The sequence below is a fragment of the Sciurus carolinensis genome, chromosome 2, assembly GCF_902686445.1.
Source record: "Sciurus carolinensis chromosome 2, mSciCar1.2, whole genome shotgun sequence".
Taxonomy (NCBI): Eukaryota; Metazoa; Chordata; class Mammalia; order Rodentia; family Sciuridae; genus Sciurus; species Sciurus carolinensis.
In genome coordinates, this window is record NC_062214.1 from 20,598,672 (window position 1) to 20,615,802 (window position 17,131).

General features: G+C 42.5%; 1 protein-coding gene and 1 long non-coding RNA gene across 6 annotated transcripts in view; one reads left to right on the plus strand and one right to left on the minus strand.

The window, feature by feature from the left end:
- Nucleotides 1-10,374, minus strand: part of Ctnnbl1 (catenin beta like 1) — a 152,204-nt gene extending 141,830 nt beyond the window's left edge. The window contains exon 1 of the mRNA XM_047541054.1: nt 10,227-10,374. Within this exon, the coding sequence (XP_047397010.1) occupies nt 10,227-10,256 (30 nt within the window). The 5' untranslated portion in view covers nt 10,257-10,374. The remainder of the gene's footprint in view (nt 1-10,226) is intronic.
- A 122-nt stretch (nt 10,375-10,496) lies between these two features.
- Nucleotides 10,497-16,346, plus strand: LOC124977206 (uncharacterized). 5 transcript variants are annotated; one of them, XR_007107121.1, is made up of 5 exons: nt 10,497-10,572; nt 12,182-12,264; nt 12,721-12,827; nt 13,557-13,683; nt 15,438-16,346. It is a non-coding gene; the product is annotated as an uncharacterized LOC124977206 (long non-coding RNA). The 5 variants fall into 5 exon arrangements; XR_007107122.1 differs by lacking the exon at nt 13,557-13,683 and adding an exon at nt 10,643-10,698 and having other exon boundaries at nt 10,540-10,572; XR_007107119.1 differs by lacking the exon at nt 13,557-13,683 and having other exon boundaries at nt 12,721-12,880.
- The last annotated feature ends 785 nt before the right edge of the window (nt 16,347-17,131 follow it).

Sequence of the window (17,131 nt, forward strand, 5' to 3'; positions counted from 1 at the left end):
GGACGCCTATGTTTTAGAAAGACCGGTATGAAAAAAATGCTGAAAACATACAGGAGGCAAGACTGTGGGCAAAGCACTGCTCTGAATCCCACTGTCCCCAGGTAGCTGGGATGCTGAGGCAAGTGACGTTCCCTCTCTGGGCTCTGGCTTCCCCTCTGTAAGAAGAGGAGGTTAGAACAGATCACCTCTGGTTCCTTATTCCAGCACTCTCCCCTCACTTACAGGGCCTGGCTATCTGGAAAATCTGTTTATGAAGACCACCACATTTTCCAAGACAACAGGTAAATGAGAGGTTAGCACAATTCAACACCTTTTCAAAAGAAACCTGATTATGGGTTTCTTTCTGTGACAACCCCCAACTAATCAATGGTAACATCTCTTTCTTGTCCTTTATTGCCAAGTTTCAGTGCCCACTGTTGATTTTGCGCATTTCCACCTTCCCAGCCCAACAAAGTTACCCTTGCCAGGGCCCCCACTCCATGTTTCAGCTCCCTCTGTAATTATGTAACCCCAAAATGCTCAAAAAGTTTCCCCCATCATTAATTTGAGAAGCCAATAGCTGTTCCAATGGAAGCATTAGTGTTCAGAGAGGCTAGTAAAGGATAAGGTGAAGAAACCAAAAGTGGCAAAGAAAATAGTGTTCCAACAGTATACACCAGCGGAACTGATGTATGCTAATGTTTAAATCCATCCAAAATCCAAAAATAAATTTTAAACTCAGATGCTCTCGACTGAGAAGGAGCTCAAGTAAAAATGTAATCAACCCTCAATTTTATGCATTAACAGCATGAGGACATGAATAATGCCAAACAAACTATTCAATAATCAATCATACCTGCTTTTAGAATAAAGTCAAATATATCCAGAGACAAGCATCAAGACACTCTCCTTGGTTTTAAGTCCTTCTCAGTTCAGTCAGTGACTCTGGACATTACTGAGTAGCTGGGTGAAGAGAAGTCCAAAGAGCCAAGGGAGCTCACAGCAACTGGTAATCTCACAGGAAGGAAGAGACAGAAATGCACTGTGGGAGTTTCTCTAGATCTTTCACTGAACTCCAGGATGAAAATACCCCTGTTCCTATTTACCAACCCACAATGGAGCACACTTTCAGATCAGTCTCTCCTAAAACTCTATGGAAAAGGAAATGGCTTTGAACAATTGAGTAGAAATACTGAAGAACCAAATGGCTGACCTTGGAGAAGGTAAGAGAAGTATCAGAATTCCTGCCACTCCTCCTAATTCCAATTTCTTTACAGCAGACGAGATTCAGATCAAAACCAACCACTGCCCTTAGGATATTAGGAGGAAAAAAAAAAAAAAATGAAGAAAGGAGTAATTTGTAAGTGAGATTCCTGGCACTTGATGTGAGGAAAACTGAGATTTCTTAGTAATAAGAAAGAGACCTGGGGAAAAGAACGACTTTGTTGATGACATAATTCTTGATATCAATGACTGCTAACTGTGGGAGAACAGGGCTGTGCTTTAACCTATTGAGAACATTTCTATACTGTGGCATGTGTGGGTGAAAAACTGTTCTCATTTCATTTTATTGCATTCTAAACCTTAATCTCCAAGGGACCAAAGACCTTGAGAATACTGAGGCTTCAAGATAAACCTTTTTTTCTTTTTTTCCTGTAGCATGTTTGCTTAAAATGATTTTAATAATAAAAATAACTAACATTCACCAGGCACTTACTATGTGTCAGGCACTATGCTATTCACACTGTCTCATTTAATTCTCTATTTTTAAAAAATGATGGCAGAGATTTTTTTTAAAAGACAGTGGACTAGAGATGGACACTTTCATACATTCTCCAATTTCAAAGATGAAAACCAGGCCTTAAGAGGTTAATTAACTGACCCAAGGTCACACAGCTAGCAAGCAGCAGGGCTGGGATTCAAACACAGGCTGTCTGACCCAGAACTTGTGTTCATCTATTATGCTGACCATTCAAAGGCCCCTACCCGGCACACTCAGAATGGCACATGCTTTGAACTCTTTTCCAGAAGTGCTGACAGCTATTCTGAACTACCCACAGGCTCCAATGTAGTCATTTTTATATAGGAAAATTTCTCCATTGGAGTAAACCTTATAAATTCAATCACTCCATTTAAAACAAAGACACCTAATGAGAGAGCCCAGAAAGGTATGCTGTCTTCCTCAAGTTTACCTCCAAAATTAGGGAGGCTGCTCAATAAGACCTGACTCCAAGTAGGCAGAAATAGGTAGGCCTGGAGTCCGACTGGAGAAGGTGTTCTCTGTTAACCTACAGAGGAAACAGACCCACACCCTCGCGCCGATAGGAGGGCCACAGGCCAAGAAGCAAGACCTCCCAGAGGCTACCTATTTCACAAAGCCTTGAAGTGTCAAATGCGGCAGTGGCGGAAGGAATGGAAAGAAAAGGAAGGGACAGATTTCTTCCCTGTGAAGCTTCTTCCAACTGCCCGCCCACCAGGGAAGCTGCTCATGCCCTTGCATCGCCTGCATAACAGCACTATCACTCGGCTCCACACCTGGACTGCAAATCTTGGAGGACCAGTTAGACAACAAGAACACTGACATGATTCTTTTCCTATCCAGAATGAGAGGTGGTCACTTTTGTGTCCTAATACCTTGATTACTGAGTAGGAAACTGGCCCTCTGGGCATGAGCTCAGAAGATTCATGAGGAAAGGAAACTTATCTTTCATCTTTGAGCCTTTCCATCTTTGAGAAAGAGCTCCAAGGTTTCTTCCAAGTCTGCTAAACAGCAACACCAGGACTAAAATGCAAAGCAGGTCACGGTGGGAGGCGGGGACTAAAATGCAAAGCAGGTCCTGGTGGTAGGCGGGGAGCAAGAATTAAGTGACACCAGAATATCTGGCCAGACTGTTCAGGAGGTGAATGAAATGTAAATCAGAGGGTCGAGGGGCTGGGAGGTGTCCACATAAAGGAGCCAAAAGGAAAAGAACAGATGAGGTCTTCCAAAAGATGAAGATTAGGGCTACAGAGTCAAAATCTAGAGTTAAGAAAGGTAAAACCCACAAAAAATCTTTGGCAAAAGAGGGCATCGGCAACCTTTGCATCTTCTATAAAATAACTGAGAAACATGCTTCAAAAATGGAAGACAAAGGGAAGACCAGGAAGGAACTATGACAATTCACTGTAAAGCAGGATCCTAGGGAGGATCCTGGAATAGAAGATGGACCATTAGTGGAAAAGTGACACCTGAATTAAGCCTGCGGTTTGGTCTCTAGGGTTATGTGAATGTTCATTTCCTTTTTTTATCCTATGGTTATATAAAATGTTAGGTTTAGGGGAAGCTGGAGGAGGAATATATGGAGACTCTACCAAGTTTACAAACTTTCTCTAAATTTAAAATTAATTCAAAACAAAAAGCTACTATAGTGACGCAGCCACATCAATGTTTATAGCAGCTCAATTCACAATAGCTAAACTATGGAACCAACCTAGATGCCCTTCAACAGATGAGTGGAAAAAGAAAATGTGGTATAAACACACAATGGAATATTAAAAATATTAAATATTAAAAGAAAATGCAGTATAAATACACAATGGAATATTACTCAGCCTTAAATAAGAATGAAATTATGGCATTTGCAGGTAAATCGATGGAATTAGAGAATATCATGCTAAGTGAAATAAGCCAATTCCAAAAAAACCAAAGGACAAATGTCTTCTCTGATAAGCAGATGCTGAGGGGGCTGGGTGGGGAAGAATGAAGGAACTCTGGATTATGCAGAGGGAAGCAAGGGGAGAGGTGGGGCAGTGGGGATGGGAAGTACAATATAATGAAACAGACATTATTACCCATGTATGGAAAAAAATTTTTTAATTGTATAAAAAAAGAAAAAGAAAAATGACTTTAAAAAAAAAAAGCTTTAAAAAACAATCTATTTGCGGCAAGAGTAGAAAGGATAAGAAACAAGGGGAATCAATTGAGAACCTGAAGTAACAGGTTTGAATCAAACTCTCCTGAAGTGTGCATGAAAACAAGGGCATCCATGCCAGCAAGTAAACTGTCAGCACAGAAGAGCCTTCAGGAAAGGAGAAGCAGCCCGGCACGTCTGAAGGCACGCATGGCTGGCTCCCTCCACCATCAAGCAGCCACTTGGTGGACAGCAACTAGAGGAAGCTGCTGCCAGGGGCTGGTCCCCTCCTCTAAGCTTAAGGAGGCACACAGGCATGTGTTTTGTGAGTGTCAGAAAAGATGTGCCAGAGAAAAGACAGAGCATGAGAAGGTTGTAAAGGGAAGAAATGAACTTAAGAGAAAAAAATCACTCAGACAAAATCAAAACACCCTGAAATGAGAGTTATCAATAAGAATAGCTCTTTATCTGTTATTTATAGCCACACTACTAACAAAAGAACTTCAAAAAGCACTAAACTGTCATGCAAAATGGAGTCTGTTTCATGATGCTGTAAAATGACATCAGGATTAGAATAATATTCTTAGAGTTATAAGATGAGGCCACCAGAGAATGAAAGATACATTGGAGCAGAAGCATTCAGGCTTACAATAGTGTGGCTTACACATACAGCAACACAAAAACCCAACAGGAAAACTCATTTACAAACTATAGCTACCACCTTAGAAGAAAAAGGCAGATAACAAGAAATACAAATGATAAATGCTCACAAGAAAAAAAATGCATGTTAAAGTGACCTTGAACTAACATTTTATATACCTACTAGATTAATGGGAAAAAAATAAATTATGACAACCGGTACTATCAAGATTGCAGTAAAATTGGAACACACACTGCTGGTAACACTGTGAACTGATAAAGGATTGATTCCATAAGAGCATTCGGCATTGTTTAACATCAGCAGCATAGCCAACCCCATCATCTCCTGCCCCCGCCCCCAATACCCCCTCCCCACCACCAAGCTCTTACTCTTACCCCAGAGTCAACGACTCTCCCTAGCCTCCTTTGTCAGCCCCGAACTCCTAGTCACTCCTCAAGGCTGGGAGTCCAATACCACCTCCCTTTCCTTCAATGACCAAACCAAATCCATGCTCCTAGACACATGCCCCGCCAAGGCACGGCCACTCTTTCCTCCCACTGTGCTCCCACAATACTGCCATTCACACACCAAGCTGTTTAAATGTCTCACTCCTCAAATTATGAATTCTTTAAGGCCCAGGATCACGTGTTAATAATTTCCGTACATGCAATACTTCACACAGGGTAATTACTAACAACAGATGGGAGGGGGAAATACCACACGAACAAAGAAGTTCACCACGATATTATCTCCAAGAACAAAAACCTGGAAACCACCTAAATATCCAATTATAGAGAAATAATTGAGGTAAAAATGGTCTATCACTCAAACAAAAAATATGCAAATGTTAAAAATAACATGAAGGCTATGTAGAAACACTGAAGATATTTCTGGCACTGTTAAATTAAAAACGGAACACAAACAATATGCATGCAATGGTTACAGTCATGCAAAATACTTAAAGGCTGTAGAAATATTAAAATGTTGATTGGATTAGGGTGGCAGTTTTCCTCTTCTCAAATACTTTAATACTATTCCTGTCAGTTTATTATCATTAAAATTTTTTATTTCAAAAGAAAGAAATAAGAGTGGGAGAGAAACAAGATTAGAAATTCCTATAAGCCCATTCAATCCAAGAAGATGCTGTATTACTGAGAGGGGGCAAGAGGAGTGGGTGTCTGCAATATCGCCAAAACTGGGGTCCCTGACCCCAATCTGCCTCAAAGAGAAAACCTCTCATGTCACAAAGCAAGTCATTCCCACTGAGCCAAGCTACACTAAATGTGAATTCTTTATTGCAAAACTTCGGAGGTAAGAACTTTTTCCAGACATCTGTAGAATTAGTATTAATGAGAGTGCCCTGGAGTTCAGATCTGCGCCTAAGCAGCAGAAACTTCTCCGCCAAGCAACTGCTGGGCACACTTCTTGATGAGATGTCTGAGCCTGAAGGCATCAAAAAAGTACATTTCCATATTGGGAACATAACGGTTTCCTCTTTAAGACTTTTTCCAGCACCTCCTGTCCACATTGTAATTCTCCTGTCTTCTCAAATGAATAGTTAACATATGTCAAGGATATAAGGCACACCTCGTGCCTAAATCTATTACTAGAAGAACCAATCTCAGCAGAAAATTGGACTCTTCCCACCAAGTTGCCCCAAAAATGAAATTTAGTAAGCACACACACAAAAAGTTAAATAGCTTTCATAAATATTTCTTGACATTTTATGATATTTTTTTCTTGCTCACCTTAGTTCCTGAGTTTCAGGAAGGGAAAGATCCAGAAAGTCTTCAGCCCAAACTCCTCATTTTACAAGTGATAAGAAAAATGATGTACAGAGAAGGGAAGTGACTTGTCCTGAGTCACCCACATAAGTAATGATAAAGGTAGGATTAAAACCCAAATCTCCCAGATTTTCAGCCCCAATTCCATCTACTTCATTAAGTTTTTTATCCCCTGAACTCTCTAGCACCCTTAGTCTAAAGAATTAGTACCACAGAACTTTAAAGCCAGAAGGAACCTCAGAGAGCATCTTACTTAATCCCTTCATTAGGCATATGAGGAAACTGAGGCCCAGAGAGATTAAGAGATTTGCTCACAATATCTTGAATGGCAGGGGAAAGGTAGAATTTAAGCTGAAAAATCTGCAAACCAATGCCCATGAGAAGAGAAGGATGTCTCAGCTGGAGAAAAACTTAAAAGGAATGTATTTTATTCTACATCAGGGGATCTCAAAGGATAGTACCTGGACCAGCAGCTTTAGCATTAGATGGAATCTAGTTAGAAATTCAAAATCTAAGGTCCCACAGGAGACATACTAAGTCAAACTCTGGGGGTTGGTGTGTTCAAATCAAACAGCTTTGGTCCCTTATGTTCCCAAGAAGTAAACTTCAGTGGCCAGACTGAGTTTACTTGTAGATGATAACTACAATAAACAGCACTTAAGATTTATGCATTCTTCTATATGGGTACTATATACATCAAATTTAAAAGTATGCTCAAATCTGAAAAAAAGGGAAAATTCGCTTGGGTGCTCAGGTGGCTTCAGTTCTGACTCTGCTTCTTTCTGGCTGACTTTGGGCAGGGAGCTTGCCCTCTAGTCTACAAAGCAGGCCCACCGCCACCTACTTCACAGGGCAGGTTGAAAATCCAATGTGATAACTTACCCAAACACTTGACTCAGCATCTGGCACACAGGGGACAGGTACAGTGGTCAGGAGCTCCAGCAACAGAATAAGACTGAGTACTCTGGCCTGGCATATCTGGCTAGATACCTTCCAATAAGCACTTCCTTTGAACAACAGGGATTAAAAGCAGTTCCTTCCTCATAGGGTGGTTGTGAGAATTTAGAGATGATACAGGTACATCATTTGCCTTTCCTGTTTATAGAAAGCTACTGTTTCCAGAGTTCTCACATCCATAAATTCATCACAAGTCATTCCTCATGAATTTCCACAAGGGGATGAGTCCACATGATTGATGGTGGACTAGATTCCAGACTGTACCATCCTTTAAAAATAGAAGTGGACACAGACCATGCTGGAGGGAAACTGCATGAAGAGTGCATGTAGGGAACGAACAGGTCTGGAAATAAGACCAAGGTTCCGGTTTCTAATCAGATACTATCTTGGCCTACAGCTAAGTTCCTTTATCATAGTGGGGTTCACTTTTTATCTGTAAACAAGTGAGTTGATAAAGAAATCTATATCACCTCTCAGATAAACTTCAAATGTGTCATGGGCCATACGGAAGCCCGACCACAGGCTATCACCCACCTACGTCTCCAACTCCATCACCTCCCCTCCCCTGCTCACTCGCCATGATCCAGAACATGGCTCCTCTTTCTACTCCTCTAACAGCCACACCAGCTTCTACCTAGAGCCAATGCCTGTACTCGCTGCTCCCTCTGCCTCTTCACCTGACTGGCTCCTTCTCAACCTTCGGTCTGGTGATATCCATTCCTCAGACTCCTTCCTCGACCACATTATCTAAACAGGTCCTGTCCCCTTCTCTCAGAGGTTATCTTCTACAACAGAGCTGTCCAACAGAAATATAATGAAAGCCACAAACCGCATAATTTTAAATTTTCCAGTAGTTACATTAAAAAGGTTTTTTAAAAGGTAACAATTTTAGTATTTTCTTTAACTCAATATATCCTAAGTATTGTCATTTCAACATGTAATCAATATAAAAAGTAAGATTGATTTTCATCTCTTCATACTAAATATGTGAAATCCACTGTGTACTTTGTGCACACACAAGAGTTCAATTCAGACTAGCCGCACTTCAAGTGTTCAATAGTCACACGAGTCTAGTAACCACCATATCAAATCTCACAGTTTTCTGGCAGACTCTTGGATATTTCCTTCATAGCACTTATTGCAATCTGCATTTCATGTTTGCTTATTTATTACCTGTGACTTCCCCATGAGACTTGACTTTCAGACAAAAACTAGAGCCTTATCTAGCCTTATCTTCATTTGATGTTGTATACCCAGTGAACACAGCACCTTGCACACAGTATGTGTTCTATAAATATGTGTGCACAAATGAATGAACCTCTTCTAGCAGTAATATTCTATGGATGAGTCCACGGACTAGCCTCTCCACAATTCCCAAACAAGTACACAGTCACTAATTCCTTTATCATTTCAACATCAGATACACTTTTAAAAAGAAAGTATCTTGGCGGTAAAACTCCATGCTGCTTACAGGTTCTCTCCCAGGATGGCTGTATTCTCCAGGGTTAGTTTCTTATATATTCAAGAGGGAGCGGCACAAAAGTCATTGCTAATATTTATTGAATGTTTACTCTTTCGTAGGCATTGGTCTAACCACTTTACAATTCTCAATGGCTTCTCAACAGCTCTATGATGCAGGTACCACCACTGCTCCCATTTACAATGAGGAAACCAAGGCACAGATCTTTGTTCAAGGTTACAGCAGCAAGTTCGTAGCAAAACAGAGATTGCAAGCAACCTGGGGCTCCAGAGTTCTTAACCATCTACTCTTGATTGCAGAGTTGTCTGGCAGAACTATGAGGTCAACAATACATGACATTTACACATTAAAATATTTAATTTTCTGGGTTGGGGTTGTGGTTCAGTGGCAAGAGTGCTTGCCTAGTAAGGGTGGGGCACGGGGTTCAATTCTCAGCACCACATATAAATAAAAGTCCTTTGATGACTAAAAAAATTTTTTGAATTTTCAATTTTCTAGTAGACACATTTTTTAAAAATCATCAGAAACAACTAAGATTGGCATTAAATGTATTTTATTTCACCCATTATCTAAAATATGAGCATGGAGTCAAATGATCAATGCAGCTGATGTGATTAACATGATCACAAAATCAATACAAAAACATTTTTTTCCATAGTGGGTCTTCAAAATCCAGTGTGCTTTTACATTTACAGTATTACTCAAGTCAGAATAGTCTCAGTTCACGTGTTTCAATGCCACGTGTAACTAATAACCACCAAACTGGAGAGCACAGCTCTACTGCCTCTTACAAGCAGCCTCTTTAGATAAAGTCAAAAGCGGGGAACGTGGGGCTACAGCCAGGCCAGCTGTACTCGATCCCAACTCTTACAGGACCGAGTTGTTTTAGCCGAGTCCCTTTTACCCTCTGGGCCACCTCTTCCCAAGTACCTTGAGCAAGGGGGACAAGAAGATTTTAAGGGACCCATCCCATGCCAGAATTCCAAAACCTCTCTCAACAAATGCAGCTAACAAGGGCACACAGCATTCCAAGCTTTAAAATCACTTCTCGCATCCATCAGCTGGTATAGTCCTCAACCCTACTAGGTATTAATTACCACCTCCACTGTATAGAGGCACAAACTCAGGCCCAGAGAGGGGGCAACAGGCAGGGAAGTCCAAGAAAGACCAGGGCTCTCCCGCCACCACTACCCTCAAGCTCAAAGCAGGGGGCCGGAGAGGGAAGCAGAGAGAGGATGACTGTGAACATAGGAAAGTGTGGGGCTTCCCAGGAGTTGAGGGAACCGGGCCCCAGAGTGGGGTGAGAGAAGGTGAAGGGGCTCAGGCACAGAGAAGGCCCAGGAGGTCTTCCGGGGGTGAAGTGAAATGAGCGGTTGGAACCCCGGTGGCATGCAAGTGAGGGACTCAGGAATGAGAGGAGGTGAACTGAAGGGATTCTGGCCCTGCACCCCTGCCCGGGTGAGGAACAGTCCCCCGGTCCTCCCTGCCCCACCAACCTGGTAGCTCAGAAGTTCGCCCACGTCCATGGTTCCTGGCCCAGTCAATGCCGGGTACTTTGGTTCCCTCCACTCACAACCAAACCGCGGGCCGCTCAGCAGCTGCTTCAGCCACACTGCCGTAAAGCACCGAGAGCGGGGCCTCAGAGCCAATGGGGTAAAAGTACTCAAGACCGGCGAGCCGGCCACACTGCAGTAAAAGGAAGCGCTACCGAAAAGCACGCTTTGTGTCAGTTCTGCTTCCGCCTGGAGTCTTTAAAAGTGGGCGGAGACTAGGAGGAGCGAGACGGAACGAGAGAAAGGACTGAAAGGATCCAAGACTTACTGCCCGCCACTCTGTGCAAGGGTGAGTGCAAAGTTTCACGTGTGCTCTTAAAATCGTTTCAGGGACCTGGACAACTTTATCTGTTTCACAGATAAGGAAGCTGAGACTCAGAACTTTACAGCACCCGAACTGAGATGTACCACAAGTGTAAGTAAAATATACTCTGGACTTCTAAGACTTACACTGATTACATGTTGAAATAGTATCTTGGATATATTGAATTAAATAAAATACATTATAAAATCAATTTCACCGTTTATTTTTACTGTTTTGCCTTTTACCTTTGGAATGTACTTGGACTTGTGGACGTCATTTGTGGTCCCCAATATAATTCCATTAAAGGGCCCTTGACCTTGAACAGAAAAGGACTTGTCCAAGGTCATTCAGCTATCGCCGGCTGAGAAATTTTTGGTGATCAGGTTTCCCTTTCTGAGCTTCTATCCAAGGCCCAGTGGGAAGTGAATGATCTTGTGTCTTCCCATGTGATGTAAAAAGGTTTTTCTGGAGGAGAAAGTTTATCATAGTTGGAAGAGATTCAAAGAGTGCATCTGATCTTCTGGGGCATAAATAAGGATCATCTCTAAGAGGAATGAAACCTCCCCCGCAAAAGTCATCTACCCTTTACGTTCATATTTAAATTACTGTCCCTATCCTATCTCAACTGTCTCCAATTATACAGAAATTATTTATACTTCTCAGTGCCAAATCCTCTCCTCCAAGTAAGTAACCTTTCCTCATTAGCCTCACTCCTGGTGATGGGTGATGAGTTCTGCCCAGGAGATGCCAGTGCGATGGCAAAAAGGTGAGAAGCAGATGGGGTCAAATGGAGTGATTCAGAAAGTCTGGGGCCCAGGGAGCTTAATTAGCAATTTCCTGCCTGTAACTCTTTGGGAGGGGTAGTACAAGGCAGGTAACCTTGTTGATTGAAAAAGCTCTGGAAACACTGATACTCCAGTCTCCCAGGGGCTGTCTCCAACTTCCCAGACTCAAATGGCCTTCATTCCTCTATTCGACCACATTCCCTATTTTACACTAACTGCCTGCCCTCAATTTTGGCTTCACTGGCAGCCCTTCACTACTTACAGATCTCAGTCTGTGATTTTTTACTTGACTTCTTGTTTATTGACAGCCTCATTAACTGAATTGTAAGCCCAATGAGAGCAGGGGTTATGTGAATCATGTTGCCCACTATATCCCCAAAGCCTAATGAGGTGTCTGGAAGGGGAAAGTTTTCACAATGGGCTTTGTGGGCCCTGGTAAGGGGAACAAATTTTATGCTAACAGCATTTGGAAGCTGTTGAAATGTTTTAATCAGGGAAGGTTTGTGATCTGGCTCGTGGTTTTCCAAGATGACCTGTGCAATCTGCTTTGAACTGAATTTATCTGGATATGGTTTCCCCTCCTACTTAATATCAATATAGACTGTGCTTCATTCTAGCAGGCAGGAGCAGTAACGATGAGAGTGTAACTTTTAGACACAGACCAGCTTGGATACACGTTTGCAAAAACTCATGGTTACATTTTCAGGAAATTTGTCTGCAAGCTGGTTGACATCAGCTTGAAATCAGCCATGGCGGGAGTATTTGCCTCATGGGACAAACAGCGATTGTCACTATTTTTACTTTTCCAGAGATCCAGTTGTTCAACGCCTACCAGCACACCTCTGATTCTTGTGCTAGTCAAAGTACTAGACATCTAGGTATTTGCCCTTAGGTAAGTTACTTCTCATCTCCTTAAATCGCAGTTTCCTCATCTGTAAAGTGACTCGTTCATTCAGTATACACCGCGAACTTACTCAGTGCTAGGCACAATTTGGGATTCTGAGGATATAGCAGCTTGAAAAACAAATTTCCTGCCTTTTTAGAGTTCCTGCATTCTAGCTGCGGAGAACACCTCTTAGAGAAAATAGTGTTCTGAGTCTCATTTTAAAGATAAGGAAACGGTTGTGAGCAACCTCATCTCTACATGGCCTCAAAGTGGGGATTCATCTGTATCTAGCTCAGAAGGTTAGGGTTTCCTGAGATGCTGCATTCAAAGCACTTAAACACAGTGCCTAGTACAGAAAAGTGCTCCATCCGAGTCTGATGTGGATGGGACACAGAGACAGGTAGGAGGGGGCGGTGGGGGGTGGGCAGGGTGAGAGCATTCCTCATGTCCTTTCCTTTTCAGGTGTTCGGACTTCAAGTATTAGATACCAGACCTTCCACAGAATCAGGCTTGCTGAGCGCCCTGGAATGGGGACAATGTACCCTGCTAGGGAAGCCGTTCCAGAGCAGGTACTGTTTGAACTGGAGTTTAAAGGATGAGAAGAATTTTCCAAGGGAACATGGTAGGAGAATGGAGACCAGGCAAAGGGAACAGCATGAGCAAAGCCATGGAAGCGGGACCAGCTCTTGTAGAAGGGGAAGTGGAGGGAACGGGAGCGCGGGGTCTGGAAGCAGTGGCTGGGGCAGCTCAGGGATAGGCTGAGCAGATTCAGAAATTGTAAGGGTTCCCACGGAAACCATGCCGGACACGGGAAATCACATAAGGGAGTTTATTAAGCAAACGCAGTGTCTCCCTGCAGGGTAAGAGAGAAAATGAGAGGAAAAGAAAGAGAATGAGAAAGAGCGCGCGCTAGAGAGAGTGTGAAAGCCAGCAGAATAGAGAAACTGAGGAGGAGAGACAGAAGGATGGGAAAAGATGGCGGGGTAGCTACAGTAAAGCAGTTGAATTGCACCAGGCTAACAGGGGACCAATATCGGAGAAGGATACTTGCAAGCTGACCGATGAACCAATAGCTAGCTAGGATGTTCACAGACTGACAGTAGTTGGGAGGCGGGGAAAATGGCTGCACCGGAAAGGTGGTGGGGGGCGGTTAGCAACTTTGTACATTACAGAAATAAGATAAATGCAGGACACCCAGCTAAACACCCAGGTAAACTGTGAGTGTTTTCATATAAATAGGCCCCATGCAGTATTTAGTAATATACTAAAAACTTTTTTGTTGCTTCCCTGAAATTGAGCTTCCACAGAGCATCCTGCAACTTATCTGACAATCCTAATCAATGGAAGATTGATAGGTGGACACAATATCTTCATTTTATTTTTATGTGGTGCTGAGGATCGAGCCCAGGGCCTCACGCATGCTAGGTGAGGACGCTACCACTGAGCCAAAACCCCAGCCCTCAGTGGAAGCTCTTGAGCTATATTAAGCTATATTAAGGTATTTCCATTTTATCTTGATGAGAAAGTCCATTCATAATTCCTTGGGACTCACTGCAGGGACACTCATCCTTTGACGACAGTTCTGCCCATCTCTTCAGGCTTCTCCATCAGCCTGACCATTATCTTTAGATGATGGATGTTTCTACATTTATATGCTATTTCTCTTTTGGCATCTATTTTCCCTTCCAGATTCTAAACTCTGGAAGGCTAGAGATTGCTGTACTGTTCACCAGGACAGCTCAAAACCTAACACACTCCCTGGCACTTAACCAACACCCACTAAATATCTGTTGATTTCATAAGTAAGCCAACCAATCTACTGATTCTTTCATTCCTGGCTCCAGTACTATCAGATACTTTCATACCCCTACCCCGAATCCTAGCAATGCTACTATTCGGCACTTACTTAAAGATAAGGACATGGAAATTCGAAAAGCTACGTGACATGTACCAGGCAGTCTGGAAACATGTCGTGATGATGACTTCAGAGCGCCCTCCACAAGGAGTTGAAAGAAGGCCATCCCCAGGGAACCAGCTGCTAGGCTGTATCCATTTTAAAATTATTTTTATTGATGCATTATAATTATATATAATAATGGAATTCATTGTGACATAAAGACTCTGTCCTTTTTAAAAGAAAAATGTAATGTGGAACTAGACGCATTGGCACACTGGCATCCCAGTGGCTCCGGAGGCTGAGGCAGGAGGATCAGGAGTTCAAAACCAGCCTCAGCAAAAGTGAGGCACTAAGCAATTCAGTGAGACTCTGTCTCTAAATAAAATACAAAATAGGGCTGGGGATGTGGCTCAGTAGTCGAGTACACCTGAGTTCAATCCCCAGCACCCCAAAAAATAAATTTAAAAAGTAATGTGGAAGAATTATCCACATTAATTAAATAACTGTGGGCCAACTAAGGTCCCTTAAACTTCGAATATTAGGTACTCCACCATATAATCAGTCATTTTCATCATTCATTGCCCTGGTAAGTTATTTATTGAAACAGCCTTTAAGTATATCCTCTAAAAAAAATACTCATGAAGCATATTCATCACCTTTTTTTGTGGGGGGCAGGGTGGTGTACAGCAACCCAGGAGCACTTAACCACTGAGCCACATCCCCAGCCCTATTTTTATATTTTATATAGAGTCAGGATCTTGCTGAGTTGCTTAGGGCCTTGCTAAATTGCTGAGTCTCACTTCGAACTCATCATCCTCCAAAGCCACTGGGATTACAGGCATGTGACACCGTGCCCACCTGTCACCAATACTGAGCTCCTACCTTGCAATCTTGGGCTGACTTGAGACATACAACATTGCTGCAGAAAATCTGTCCCTTCATTTAGGCACTGAATGGGTGGGAAAGAGTCCCAGGAAAAGAGAAATATACTTTCTGAGGAGCAAAATGAAATTTCTGGGGCTCAGCGGGAGGAGTCTGTGTTCCCCTGCTTCTTATTCCCAAGATCAAGATGCATGGACACTCTGTACTCTAAGATTTTAAAATAAATGTAAAACCTGGGATGTAGAGAGTTTAGTTACTTGCCCACAGTCATGGTTAGGAACTGGCAAGATTGGCATGTCACAGTAGGGATTCGGACTCAGTTGCCGTTTCAGAGGGTACTCACACTTTTGATCCAGGCACAGGATACTCTTAAATCCTAAAGTGTCATTTCCTCTCCCAGAAGGCACTGAAAAGACGCAAAGAGAATTGATGTGCTTAGATTCACCAGGAGCCAAGTAAGAGCTGATATCCATGGATATTCAATAAGAATTATTTTGTGGGGAGGTTGAGGTGCGACGGTGGAATTGTGATTACATTGCTAAAAGGACCTCATCTTTTAAAGATATTGACGTTTATGTATGAAATGATATGATGAGTGGAATTGGCTTCAAAATAACGAGAGCTGGGGTGGGCATGGATGTGACTGCTGTTGAAGGCGGGCAACGGATACACTGGAACTCAATTTGTTCTTTTCCTGGTGGCAAGGAATGGTAACAGCAGTCCAAGGCACACCGACATCAAGAAGAAAAAGAGGGATCATCTTTACTGAGGCTCTGGCTCTCCCTTGGAAGGAAGGGAGAAGGAAAAAAGGGGTCTGGTGGGGACCAATGGAGTCCATGGCACAAAGGAAGGATTCTGTGGTCAAGTATGTTGGACTGGAAAGGCTATGAAACTAGCCCTGGCAGTGGCTCAGGAGAATGTGACAATTTCATTAAATCTCTGATTCTTTCATTTTTAATTAGTTTTTTATTCTAATTAGTTGCACATGACAGTAAAATGCATTTTTGCATTTCGATAGATAATACATAAATGGAGTATAATTTCTCATTTTTCTGATTGTACATATTGCAGGATCACATCAGGCATGTAGTCATATACGTACACGAGGTAATAATGTGTCACTCTACTATCCTTCCTCCCTCCATACCCCTTCCCCTCCCTTCACTCCCCTCTACCTAATATAAAGTAACTATTCTTCCCCATCCCCCTCACCCACCCCCAGCTTATTGTGAATTTGTACCCACGTATCAGAGAAAATATTCGACCTTTGGTTTTTTGGGATTGACTTATTTGGCTTAGCATGGGATATTCTCCAACTCCATCCATTTACTGGCAAATGCCATAATTTCATTCTTCTTTAAGGCTGAATAATTTTCCATCATATACATTTTCTTTATCCATTCATCTGTTGAAGGGCATCTAGGTTGGTTCCATTGTTTAACTATTGTGAGTCAAGCTGCTATAAACATTGATGTGGCTGCATCGCTGCAGTGTGCTGTTAAATCCCGGATTCTGAGGAGCTCTCCTCATCTATGCCCCACACCAGTGACCCTCATGAATCAAGTCTTCCAAAGATGCTGTAGTGATAAGGGGTGGGGAGAACTACTTGTGTCATCACCAACTGGAGTTAGTGGAGTGACATGGATCAAGACCACTCTGAGCTTGGGAAGTACTGTGGTTTCTCCAAGAGAATCTGTGTGTTGAAAACTTAATCCTCAAAGTCACATATTAACAGTGTTTGGAGGTGAGATGCTTGGGAGGTGATTGGGTCACAGGGGCTCTGCCCTCATAAAAGGATATGTCCATTTATGGAGCAATAGTTTATCAAGGGAGTAGGTTAGTTATCACACAAGTGGGCCTGTTATAAAAGTTAGGGTGGCTGTTAGTCCAGACCCTCCTCACCATGTGATACCCTGTACCATCTTGGGAAGCAAGAAGACCCTTACCAGAAGTGGTCGCTTGAACTTAGACTTCCCAGCCTCCATGATTATAATAATAAAATAAAGTAAACTTATTTAATAAAATAACCTTATTTTCTTTGTAAATGACCCCACCTCAGGTATGCTGTTACAGCAACAGAAAATATACAAAGTC